The sequence below is a fragment of the Vipera berus genome (genome assembly GCF_964194415.1).
Source record: "Vipera berus genome assembly, chromosome: 6".
In the NCBI taxonomy this organism is placed as follows: Eukaryota; Metazoa; Chordata; class Lepidosauria; order Squamata; family Viperidae; genus Vipera; species Vipera berus.
Window position 1 is genome coordinate 58,105,923 of NC_138208.1, and position 12,535 is coordinate 58,118,457.

The following is a 12,535-nucleotide window of genomic DNA, read 5'->3' on the forward strand; positions in this document are numbered from 1 at the left end:
TCGCGATACGTTGCAGCACATCATGTGGCATGGCAAGTTTGACACCCCTGGCCTAATAGATCTAAAAAGATCTGAAAGTGAAACTACTAAATCTCATTTTGTCTTAAGTGATTATCACCTTCTTAGATCCATAGGACTTTAGAACCATGGGGTGTCCTTTTTTGTCTCCTCATAATAAACTGGGGTGACATGGCCAAGTGGTCAAAGCACTCAAACTGTATTTACTCTCCTACTCATCCTTTTCCTTTCCTGCTTTTTCTTGTTCTACTGTGATTTTTCTCAGAAATAATGGCAAATAGCAGTTAAATATTATAAATATCTGAGTTGTGTATTTATTCTGAGATTGCTAGTGCTGGGGCTTACAACCTGTCTGGCTGGTTTGACTATTGATTACCTGGCTAAGACTTCAGGTGCAAAATTATTTTATCTGTTGTTGGTTTCTGCCTCTAGGCAACATTCATTACTTAATTGTTTACATCATCTGTATTTTTAAGTAATTGGTTTGCTGATTGTAGATGAAATGAATTGAATAGCAGGTTACAACCAGTGGCAAACAAATCATTTTGACATACAGTTGTGCTGGAGTGTTACAATAACCTATGATTAATGTGATGCCTGAACACAGTAACCAAAAAGAGGTTCTTGAGTTAGTACAAGAGCAAAATGGCAAGACAGTAATGGCAGGCATGGTATGCTTCCATTAATAATTGTAGAGACACAATATACCACGCTTGAGAGAATTATTGATCAAAAATGTTAGTTACACAGTGAATTATTCATGGTTAATAAATAGCTTAAAGAAAATCTGTACTGAAGCCATGCCATAACCCTGTGAAATAGGGAAAGAGTGATATTTAACTTTGGAGATGGAAGAAGTGATCTTCAGTTCTTTTGGATTCATACACAAGGTAGAGCCTTCATAACTGTGGTTAAATATCAGAAAGGTGACTAGCTGATTATGCTTTCAATTGCTGTATGTAAGATTTAGTATCCCTGTCATTATTAGCCAGAACTATGTTTAACTTGTTTCAGAACACAGACGTGGGTTTTTTAAGTGAAGAATTCATACTTCTTATATTATTGAACAAATCTAATACTACTTTATATTAGGTTCCAGTAATCCTGTGATATTCAGGTGTTTTGGAGCATGACAGTTATTTATTTTTGGTCCATGCAGAATGGGGCCTGACAGTTGGTAAAGACAAAAGCATCTGGGGAGTATTAGATAGCTTGATTTTGATTGTTATAAACTGCTTTTGGGCCTTTGAAAGTCTATAGTCAACTAGTAGAATTTTGGGGGGGGAAATCTTTGCATTGAAAAAATTCAATGTAATGTGTATTGAATTTCCAATCTAGTGCCTTATGAATGTATTTGGCTATAACTTTAACCACAATACCTATTGATGGGAATTTTGATCCAAAATATCTACACAGTGTTCGGGCAGAAAGGATTCTTATAGTGTAAGGACTTCCATGAGAGCCTGAAGACACTAACACTTGGTCTCCGTACCCAATGGGAGAGCAGCACATGGAGGAAATTATTAGACTAATAGCAGACCCCACCTCCCCCCTATGCATCCTGTTCCCTCCCTGCCATCTTTTAATTCATATTGCTGTACTTTCATTGCTTTTTATTGTTTCATTGCTTTTTACTATTGTTATATTTACAGTATTTATAATTTTACATTTTATTGTTGTAAGCTGCCCAGAGTAACCCCATAGTGAGATGGGGTATACATAAATGTAATAAATAAATAAAAATAATACCATTTTTTCCATTCATCTAATAGAATTAATTTATCTATAAAACATTCATTTGCATTGTTAATAAAACTCTGGAACAAATAATACAATTATAATTATATTTACATTATAATCATTACATTACAATTACAATTACATTGCAATCTTACAATATATCCTCAAGTATATATTTTTAGTTGGTTAAACAGAATTGGATTTACAAGTTTTTTGGGGTGGAGGAAGAAAGAGATTATTATTTAATAAGCATATAGAAGGCCAATAAAAAGGCAATAATAGTAAAAATGAAACTTTACTAGCCTGACAACACAATATAATATTCCTAGTACAGCAAAGATAAGATTTAATTAAGGAAGCAACTTTTAACATTTGCTTCTTCTTTTTTCATTTAGGCAAATGTGCCTTTTAAAATAGTAATCATTATCATAGTTGTACAGGTAGTCCTCAAGTTACAACCACAACTGGGACCAGAATTTCTGTTGTTAAGCAAATGTCTTGGGCCTAATTTTATGACCTTTTTTGCCACAATTGTTAAACCAGAGATGTCAAACTCACGATATCACGTGACGTCGCGCGTCGTATTGGAACTTTCCCCCATTGCCAGCAATAGGGTGGGCGCAGTTTTCTCGTGATGCGTCTGGCCCGTGGGACAGCAGTTTGACACTCCTGTGTTAAACGAATCACTGCACTTGTTAAATGTCATTAGGCGAATCCAGCTTCCTGCATTGACTTTCCTTGTCAGAAGCTGTATGGGAAGTCCTCAAAGGGCAATCATGTGATCCTGAGATGCTACAACTATCACTAATACAGGCCTGTTGCCAAGCATCCAAACTTTGATCAGGTGACCATGGGAATGGTACAATGGAAATAAATCTGAGGATTGGTTGTGAGTCAATTTTTTTTAGTGCCATTGTATTTTGAAACAGTCACTAAACAGATGGTTATAAGTTGAGGACTACCTGTAATAATGATATACAGTCTAAGACGTAGACAAATCTCACTATTCCGTATGAACCATTATTTTGTAGAGAAAAGATATGCATGGAATAGATCTGCATGGAAAGCCCTGGGATTGGCAGAAAGAAGCCGCCTTTCAGTTACTGATTCATTTCTGCTCAAGCAGGATCATTTAAAAAAGATTATAAAGTTTTAAAAACCTCATGCTGTTGTATAATTTTGCCGAGCATGAGTTAAATGATTTCAGCAGGCTAGGGAAGTGGGAATAGCTCTATAGTTACTTTCACATGAATGCCTGGAAATGAAATTTGGATTCCTGCAACGCGTTCCGGATGCCAACATGAGGTTTGATTGGTGCCTCATCTCTGCTTTCTCTTTGCTTTATTCAAGGACGTCCCATGACATGGAGATGACACATACTGAAAAAGAAGCAAATGGATTAGACAATCCCACTTTTATTGTAAGCTTATATTTTCATTTTAAATTAAATATCTGCATAAAAGTGTTTCAATCATATAAAATAAAGAGCAAGAATCACGTGGGCAATAGCTGGTGTCTTGTGTGATCACTTGATCAGTTTATTGTAAAAACTATGCTTTTCCTTCCTCCTGAAATCTAATAGAATGGCATTTAACACATCTGAATCTAAGATGTAACATTTGCTGCTTATATTTCCCTTTTTTAAAAAAAAAGTAGGAGAAAGGACTGATGTTCATTTTAATATGTGCCCTTCCTCCTATTTTTGTCAGATTATTAATTCACTATGAATCATATACTGTAATTTCCTTCTCAATTTTTTAAAAAAGATAATGTATTATTTCTTGCTATTCACAGTCTACCTGAAATAGAACAGACTGTGACAAATATAATGTTACATTTTAAGAGGCTTTCGCATTATTTGTTTGGAGGGGGGGTTTTTTGTATCACTTCTCATCGAAAGAAATCTTGAAATAGTTTTATAGCCTTTTGCATGTTCTTTCTTTCTTCTCCTACCCTGTGCCATTTATGTATTTACATCTATAGTCATTTAGTTATAATTTGAAATTTGTAATTTTCTGAATTTTGAAAAAAAATTAACAGACAATAAAAAAATTATCTCCTTCGTTTTTATTTTCTTCTTAATTTTTTGTAGTCTCTTTTGAATGATCTATCAATATGGTTTATTTCTATGTGTCTATTGTCGGAATGCCAAGCTTCCAGGAATTCCCTGGCAGTTTTGATTTATCTTGGTCTAGACTACTCTCTGTTTCCCAGTTGAAATTGTTGTTTAGCCTACCCATATGTTAAGAGAGTAAGGAGTTTTCATCATGTCTTCTGACTGCTAGTTGGTGTTCATGGATACACTCTGCTAGTCTTCTGCCTGTCTGTCTACATAGTGGTTATTACAGGCTTTACACTCTGTGTTATAGATGACTCCTAGTTTTTCTGAGTCTTTTGATTTCCTTAAGAAGTTTTGGAGAGCTTTAGTTGGTGTGTGTGCTACAGTGCTGTTGTGTGGTTGTAATGATTGTTTTTGAGATGTTTTTGATGTGTGATAGTGGTTTTTTCATAACTTATATTAGTCTTGTAGTTGGTTGAGTGGTCAGGCATTTTTTGATAAAGTTGTGTGGGCATCCATTTTATTGGAATATGTTCTATAGATGGCCTCTTTCCTTTTCCTGGTGTTCTAGGTTGCTGTAGTGGGTTTGTGTTCATTTGAATACTGTTCTTATACAGCTCCTTTTGTGGGCAGTTGGTTTGTTAATATGGTAATGAAGCACTTGGTTAGTGTCGGTTAGATTGTTAATGTGGTAATGAAGCACTTATGTTGGTTCAACCCTGAACTGCATATATTTTCTTCATATGAGAAGATTCATTGTTTTCTGCAGACTGATGATGACAAACATTGTAACTTCACTGAAGATGGTGCTACAGTTTTAGACTATGAAGAAAAACCAGAAGACTTCAACAAGCAAGGTGGTAACAAGCTAGCATACACTGTCACAGATATACCTCCATGGCACCTTTGCATCTTCCTGGGAATTCAGGTAAATCTTCAAAGAACAAGTTAGCTGGGAATTCTTGGCAGGGGTATATTGTGCAAAAAGGTAAAGAAAAATGTGGGTCAGCTAACACAATATAAGGATGTCTATCAGACAGACAAATTGTCTGTTTGTGTCTGTCTGTCCGTCCGTCCGTCCATCCATCCATCCATCTATCTTTTCTGCAGTTTTTTTGGCAAGATTTTCATGAGTGGCTTGCCATTGCCTTCTTCCTAGGACTGAGATAAAGGGACTGGCTCAAAGTCACCCAGTTGGCATCATGCTGGAGATGAGACTAAAACCTATGGTCTCCTGGATTTCAGTCCACAGCTTTCAATCTCTACCCCAAATCTGTAAACATAAACATAAATAAATAAAAGAATCTGGGGTCTTTTATTTTTCCTTACAAAGTATGACATTTATAGCAGCAGAGATTTTCTTGTCAACTTAGAGCAAAGTCCTGTCAGTCACATCAGTAGTGAGTTGGACAACATATAAATTTAATAAATACATTTTAGAAAATAAACATTTTTGAATTTCTGAGGCAGCTTCTAATTAATTGTTGTCCCCTTCTTTTTGACAGTGTATCTTCACCAGCAGGGAAACTAGTTCCTAGTTCTAGCTAGGACGGTCAATGAAGTGTGACAACTACCATGCCTTTCATAACTGTGCATAGAGATTTCTCTTCTATCTCTCCATTGCCTGAGGTCTTTGACAATACTTCACCTGTCTCTTCTTGTTTAAGTAGAAAATATTACTAGATCCAGCATACTGGCAAAGCATTATTAACCGGTTCTTTCAAGAAGCATTTTACTGTTATAAGTCACTTCTTCACATTAATCTGAGTGTGAAATCGGAACACAGGGGATTCCTGTTTAGAGTTTCTATTATTCTACAGCTTCCTCATTCTGGAGGTAGTGTACCACTAGACACCACCCACTTAGTTAATCATAGCCTAAGCAGATTCAGAATGCGTACTTATGGAGAAGGAATCATACTAAAATACACTAAATTGTTTGGATAGATTAAACGTAAGCAATTCAAGTTAGCAAAGGAATTAAATCAATATCTCCAGAAATGATTCCCTAATTTAAGTGCTACAAATAACTTATGAAGCAACTCACAGGAATGTAGATGAAAAGAAAAACACCCATTGTTTCACATTATGACCTGGTTTAAACTTACAGTAATTCCTTGTGAGCTGCTCAAAAGCAAAGGAAAATTTACAGTGTAGAGATTTCTGCAAGGAGTCACCTTCCAGTTGGGAGATACCTCAGAATTTACCTAATAGAAAGCATCCTGCTAGTTCAGGTATAATTAATAGTTGAACATCTACATGTGGTTCAAAATCTTACACGAAGGAAAACCTTCAAAGTACTTTCTGCCATTTGAGTTGAACTATCAGTTTCTTTTGCAATGTATGGCAGTGAAAGCTGGACCATAATAAAGGCTGAGCGCCAAAGAATTGAGGCCTTTGAACTATGGTGCTGGAGAAGACTCCTGCGAGTCCCTTGGACTGCAAGGCGATCAAACCGGTCAGTCCTAGAGGAGATCGACCCTGACTGCTCTTTAGAAGGTCAGATCCTGAAGTTGAAACTCAAATACTTTGGCCACCTAATGAGAAGGAAGGACTCACTGGAGAAGAGCCTAATGCTGGGAAAGATTGAGGGCAATAGAAGAAGGGGACGACAGAGAATGAAGTGGCTGGATGGAGTCACTGAAGCAGTAGGCGTGAGCTTAAATGGACTCCAGAAGATGGTAGAGGACAGGAAGGCCTGGAGGAACATTGTCCATAGGGTCGCGATGGGTCGGACACGACTTCGCAACTAACAACAACAACAATCAGTTTCTTATGTAAAATTTATTTGAGTTAGTTTTCATACGGTCAGAGGACTTCTGGAAGATAGTCAGATCTAAGATAAGAGACAGATGCCACTCAAAAGACATGGACCATTCAGTCCATTGCATAGCTTGGAAATGGAGATACAAAAATATGATCTCTCTGTAAATAGCACTTCTGGTACATATGTTTCCTGATTTCATTGTCATCAGTTACTGCACCAACACATGGATTTGACAAATTGGGGGAATTTAATAGAAAAGGAAGGTCAGGTAGAATGAATGCTAGCTACCAGTGTGGCCTTGGATTCTATGATAGTTGAAAATGTCTCTTCTATTTTATTTTATTTTCTAAAAAAGCGTCCAGTGCGCTCGCAGAGGAAGGGTCTTCTCAGGGTGCCGCTGGTAAAAGATTGCTGGCGGATAACACCCAGGGAGAGGGCCTTTTCTGTGGGTGCGCCTGCCCTCTGGAACCAGCTGCCCGTGGAGCTCAGGACTGCCCCTGACCTACGCTCATTCCGCCGGGACCTGAAGACTTGGCTCTTTGAGCTCTCTGACCCAGGCTGAGAATTTTAACTGGGGTTTTATTTTCAGGGATAATTTAATCTTTTAATTCTCTTTTAACTTTGTACTTATATTGATATGATTTTAAAATGCCCTGTAAACCGCCCTGAGTCCTTCGGGAAAGGGCGGTATATAAATCTAATAAAATCTAAATAAAATCTAAATTTTTAGGGAATTAAACTTCATTTTCCTGTATAGTGAAATGCACTGAGGCTTACTAAAGCAATAAACTAATTTAAACAGTAAACGTGATCATAAAAACAAAAACAAGCTAAAGGGAGTCTCAAAGTATGAAGACATTTTTTTTAAAAAAAAATCACATCAAAAGTTTGGTGGCAGCATATCTGAGGCTTTAAAGAGGAGGAACTTATAATATTTTAAGATGGTCTTCTATAATATAGGCACTACCGCACAAAAAGCATTACTGTATGCACCCACCATTACAGTTGGTAATCAGGACTCTTTTTAACTGCATTTCTTCCCTCTTCTGTTTCTTAGCATTACCTGACTGCACTTGGAGGTCTCGTCGCAATTCCTCTCATTCTTTCCAAATCACTTTGCCTGGAGCAGGACACTCTGACACAAAGTCACCTGATCAGCACCATCTTTTTCGTCTCGGGGATCTGCACGCTTCTTCAAGTTATCTTTGGAGTAAGGTAGTTATATATATCTACAGCATAAGCTTTTTCTGATTACATCTACCCATCCTATCAGGTCCAGCAGGAAGGGCATGCATAGGTCCTATCTGCTAAGGAATTCCATCTGGTGGGACCCAGAAGACGTGCCTTTTCTGCTGTGATTCTTGCTGCCTGGCACATCAGTCCCCCCAAGGTGAGGTTAGCCCCATTCCATTTAGCATTCAAGAAAGTTCTTAAGATCCCACAATCTTGTATTTTTAAATGTTTTTATTTTTAATCATTTCCATGACTTGGATGACTGAGAATTTCCACAACCACAACTGTGGTTGTGCTTGTATGTCACCCAGAGTCACATTCTCCTGGACAGAAACAGCACTGCTTTTGCATTTGTGGATAATCTCTGACAAGAGAGGGGTGTGAGTAGTGCATACCTCCTTGCTCTCTTAGCGGCTTTTAGTACCATCAATCGTGGTATCCTTTGGGGCCAGCTGTGGGGTTTGAGGCTGGGTGGCACAGTATTAAGATATGTTTTTGCTAAGGTGCATAATTTTTTAACAATAATTATTTAAAGAAACTTTTCATCAGCTGTTTCCAATAGGAATTAACGAAATCTTGTATGAGGCTTTTAAAGCAGTATAATTATTGGGAGTTTTTAAGCAGTGGTAGGGTATTATCTTCCTCCTTACATGACCTTACAAGGAATGTCACCATCTTGAAAGAATTCTATGGACCATTTATCCATTCATATGATCGTGGAGGGAATTTAAACATGTGCTGTTGGATGCAATGGCTAGTTATACTCCAAAATGACCTGCCCTATTTCTTTGATATAACAACAACAACAACAACAACAACAACATTAATAGAGTTGGAAGGAACCTTGGAGATCTTCTAGTAGTTCAACCCCCTGCTCAGGCAGGAAACCCTATACCATTTCAGACAAATGATTGTCCAATCTCTTTTTAAAAACTGTTGGAGTATTCACAACTTCTACAGGAAGGTTGTTCCACTGATTAATTGTTCCAATTGTTGGGAAAATTCTCCTTAGTTCTAGGTTGCTTCTTTCTTTGGTTAGTTTCCATCCGTTGCTTCTTGTCCTGCCTTCAGGCACTTTGGAAAATAGCTTGACTCCCTCTTCTTTTTTTTTTTTTATTGAAAAGTTTTAACATACAATTTTTCCCTTAAAAAATCCCCCCTCCCCCCCCTTCTCCCTCCCCAGCTTCCTCTCCCCCCTCCCCCCCTCCCCCCCAACTTCCCAGAGCTAAATACAAGGTATATATAAAAAAAAACAATCATAAACAACCATATACTAACAACCATAAACTCTAAAATCTATCACTCTCTAGCTTACATAGGATAAAACAAACCTTAGTAATATTAAATATATTTAAATATATATAAAAAAAACTAATATAGAAAAAAAACAAAGAAAGAAGACTTATTCAAATATAAAACTTCTGAACCCTATACTTATTCTGAATAAACTCAAGCCATTTTCTCCCTTCCATAATATAGCGTTCCTGCGAGTAATCTTTCAAATAGGCCGATATCTTCACCATTTCGACCAGGTCGGAAACCTTTAAAATCCACTCTTCTATGGTCGGCAGTTCCTCTTTCCGGTACTATCCTATCAAAAGTCTTGCTGCCGTAGTTAAATTCAACATCAACTTAGTATATTCCATCAGACTTTTATCCAAAAAGCCTTAACCTTTTTACAAGTCTACCATATATGAAAATATGAAAATATATTACGTCTTTATCACCGCACCTCCGACATTTAGGCTAATAATTCAGATACATGCTTAGCTTTTTAAAATCTAAATACCATCTATAAAACATTTTGTAAAAATTCTCTCTTAGATTTCAAACTTATATAAATTTTACATTCCTCACCCAAATCTTTTCCCACCTCCCACTACTTGGCTGTAAGTACGTTGTGAAAGTTCCATAGACTTCTGCTGATCTTGTTCTTTTATCTTTTTTGATCGTTTTAAAGCAGCACGCGTCACCCTCTGTTCTCTGGGATCATCCAAAAGTGTTATAACTTGATCTCCTCCAGCACCATTCTCCTCTGTCTGTCCATCTTCAGCCTCTTTAATTTAATTTAATTTAATTTATTATCATTTCTATACCGCCCTTCTCCCGAAGGACTCAGGGCGGTGTACAGGGCAAGAATAAAACACAGAAATTTACAAAAATTAAAAAATAATTAAATGCATGCCCGATTAAAATACAATTGATACATAATAAAAACCCCAATAAAAATGATAAAAACCCCACCAATCCCCCCTCAGGCCAGGCCGGCTTGCTCGAACAAGTATGTTTTCAGATCGCGGCGAAAGGAGCGCAGATCGGGCGCCGTCCGGAGCTCAACCGGTAACTGGTTCCATAGCTCCGGGGCGCCCACAGAGAAGGATCTCCCCCTGGGGGCCACCAGACGGCATTCTCTGACCGGTGGCACCCTGAGGAGGCCCTCTCTGTGGGAACGCACAGGGCGCAGGGAGCTTGATGCCGGCAGCAGATGTTCCCTGAGGTACTCCGGCCCCATGCCATGGAGGGCTTTGAACGCCATTACTAGCACCTTGAATCTCACCCGGAAGACAACTGGCAACCAATGCAGCTCACGGAGCAGAGGTGTCACGTGGGAGTATCGGGAAACTCCCAACACAACTCTCGCGGCTGCATTCTGTACCAGTTGGAGCCTCCGGGTGGTCCTCAAGGGAAGCCCCATGTAGAGGGCGTTGCAGTAGTCTAGACGAGAGGTCACGAGCGCGTGAGTGACCGTGCATAAATCATCCCGGCTTAGATAGGGCCGCAACTGGCGCACCAGGCGAACCTGGGCGAAAGCCCCCCTAGTCACGGCCACCATGTGATCTTCCAAGGTAAGCCGCGAATCTAGGAGGACTCCCAAGTTGCGAGTCCTATCTACGGGGGGTAATAATTCACCCCCCATAGAAAGAGATGGAATATCCGAATAGACCCGGGATGAAGGTATGCAAAGCCACTCGGTCTTGTCGGGGTTGAGTTGAAGTCTGTTCCTCCCCATCCAGACCCGAACCGCCTCCAGGCAACGGGACATCACGTTGAGGGCATCACTGGGGTGGTTTGGGGTAGAAAGAAAAAGCTGGGTATCATCAGCGTACTGATGATACCCAACTCCAAAGCCACGAATGATCTCACCCAGCGGTTTCATATAGATGTTGAACAGGAGAGGCGAGAGGACCGACCCCTGAGGAACTCCACAAACGAGAGACCTCGCGGTCGACCTCTGCCCTCCTGTCAACACCGACTGCGAGCGTCCCTGGAGATAGGAGGAGAACCACTGTAAAACCGTGCCTCCCACTCCCAATCCCCTGAGACGCCGCAGCAGGATACCATGGTCGATGGTATCGAAAGCCGCTGAGAGGTCCAATAGGACTAGAACAGAGGAATGACCCCTGTCCCGAGCCCTCCAGAGATCATTCACCAGCGCGACCAATGCCGTCTCCGTGCTGTACCCGGGCCTGAAACCCGATTGGTACGGGTCTAGATAATCCGCTTCATCCAGGACCAAAGGGAGCTGGTGCGCCACCACACTCTCAACAACCTTCGCAAGAAAGCGAAGGTTGGAGACCGGACGAAAGTTGTTCAATACAGCTGGGTCCAAGGCAGGCTTCTTGAGGAGGGGCCTCACCACCGCCTCTTTCAAGACGGCAGGGAAGCTACCCTCACTCAAAGAAGCTGATATAAATGCCTGGAACCAGCTGCGTGTCCTCTCCCGGGCTGCATAAGTCAGCCAGGAAGGGCACGGGTCCAATAAACATGTGGTGGAGCTCAGTCTCCCCATAATCCTGTCCACTTCCTCCGGAGTCACAGAATCAAACTCCTCCCAAGTGATATCGACAAGACCACCCGCGTCCTGATCGCCAGACTCTGCCCAGTCGGAGTCCAGACCGGTCCGAATCCGAGTGATTTTGTCCGACAGATAATTGTTAAACTCCTCGGCACGACCCTGCAAGGGTTCCTCCCTCGCCTCCTGATTAAGGAGGGAGCGAGTCACCCTAAACAGAGCGGCCGGGCGATTATCTGCGGACGCGATAAGGGTAGCGAAGTGATTAGACCTCGCCACCCTTATCGCAGCGAGATAAGACCTAATATGGGTTCTTAGTCGCAATCGGTCGGATTCGGATCGGCTGGACCTCCAACCGCTCTCTAGGCCCCGTCTCCGGCGCTTCATCTCCCGGAGCTCCGCGGAGAACCATGGAGCTCGACGGGATCTGCATCGGGTCAGGGGCCGCAAGGGTACAACTCGGTCAAGAGCCTCAGTGGCTGCCCTTTCCCAAGCTTCCACTAAGGCATCTGCCGAGCTGTGAGTGGGGGAGGCAGGTGGGGACCCCAGCGCTGCCTGGAATCTCGCGGGGTCCATTAAGCGTCTGGGGCGGTACCATCTAACTGGTTCCACACACCCACGGCGGGGGGTGGCAAAACGGAAGACCAGCCGCAGGAGATGATGATCGGTCCATGACAGGGGCATAATAATTGGGGAGCCCCCACCAAGATCATCTAACCACCGCCCAGATAAGAAAACTAGGTCAAGGGTGTGGCCTCCCTCATGAGTCGGTCCTGAAATTACTTGCGTCAGGTCCATGGCCGTCATGGAAGCCATGAACTCCCGAGCCAACTCAGATGATCCTCCCAGAGATGGTAGATTGAAGTCCCCCAAAACTATAAGTTTCGGGAACTCAACCACCAACCCAGAGAGGACATCGAGAAGCT

At 41.0% G+C, this 12,535-nt stretch overlaps 1 protein-coding gene across 1 annotated transcript in view; it reads left to right on the forward strand.

The window, feature by feature from the left end:
- Positions 1 to 3,058: 3,058 nt before the first annotated feature.
- The window catches only part of LOC308669727 (solute carrier family 23 member 1-like), a gene marked incomplete at its 5' end in the record, with an annotated part of 35,150 nt that continues 25,673 nt past the window's right edge, over positions 3,059 to 12,535 (forward strand). The window contains 3 exons of the mRNA XM_081330596.1: positions 3,059 to 3,178; positions 4,587 to 4,745; positions 7,641 to 7,798. Of these exons, the coding sequence (XP_081186722.1) occupies positions 3,059 to 3,178; positions 4,587 to 4,745; positions 7,641 to 7,798 (437 nt within the window). The remainder of the gene's footprint in view (positions 3,179 to 4,586; positions 4,746 to 7,640; positions 7,799 to 12,535) is intronic.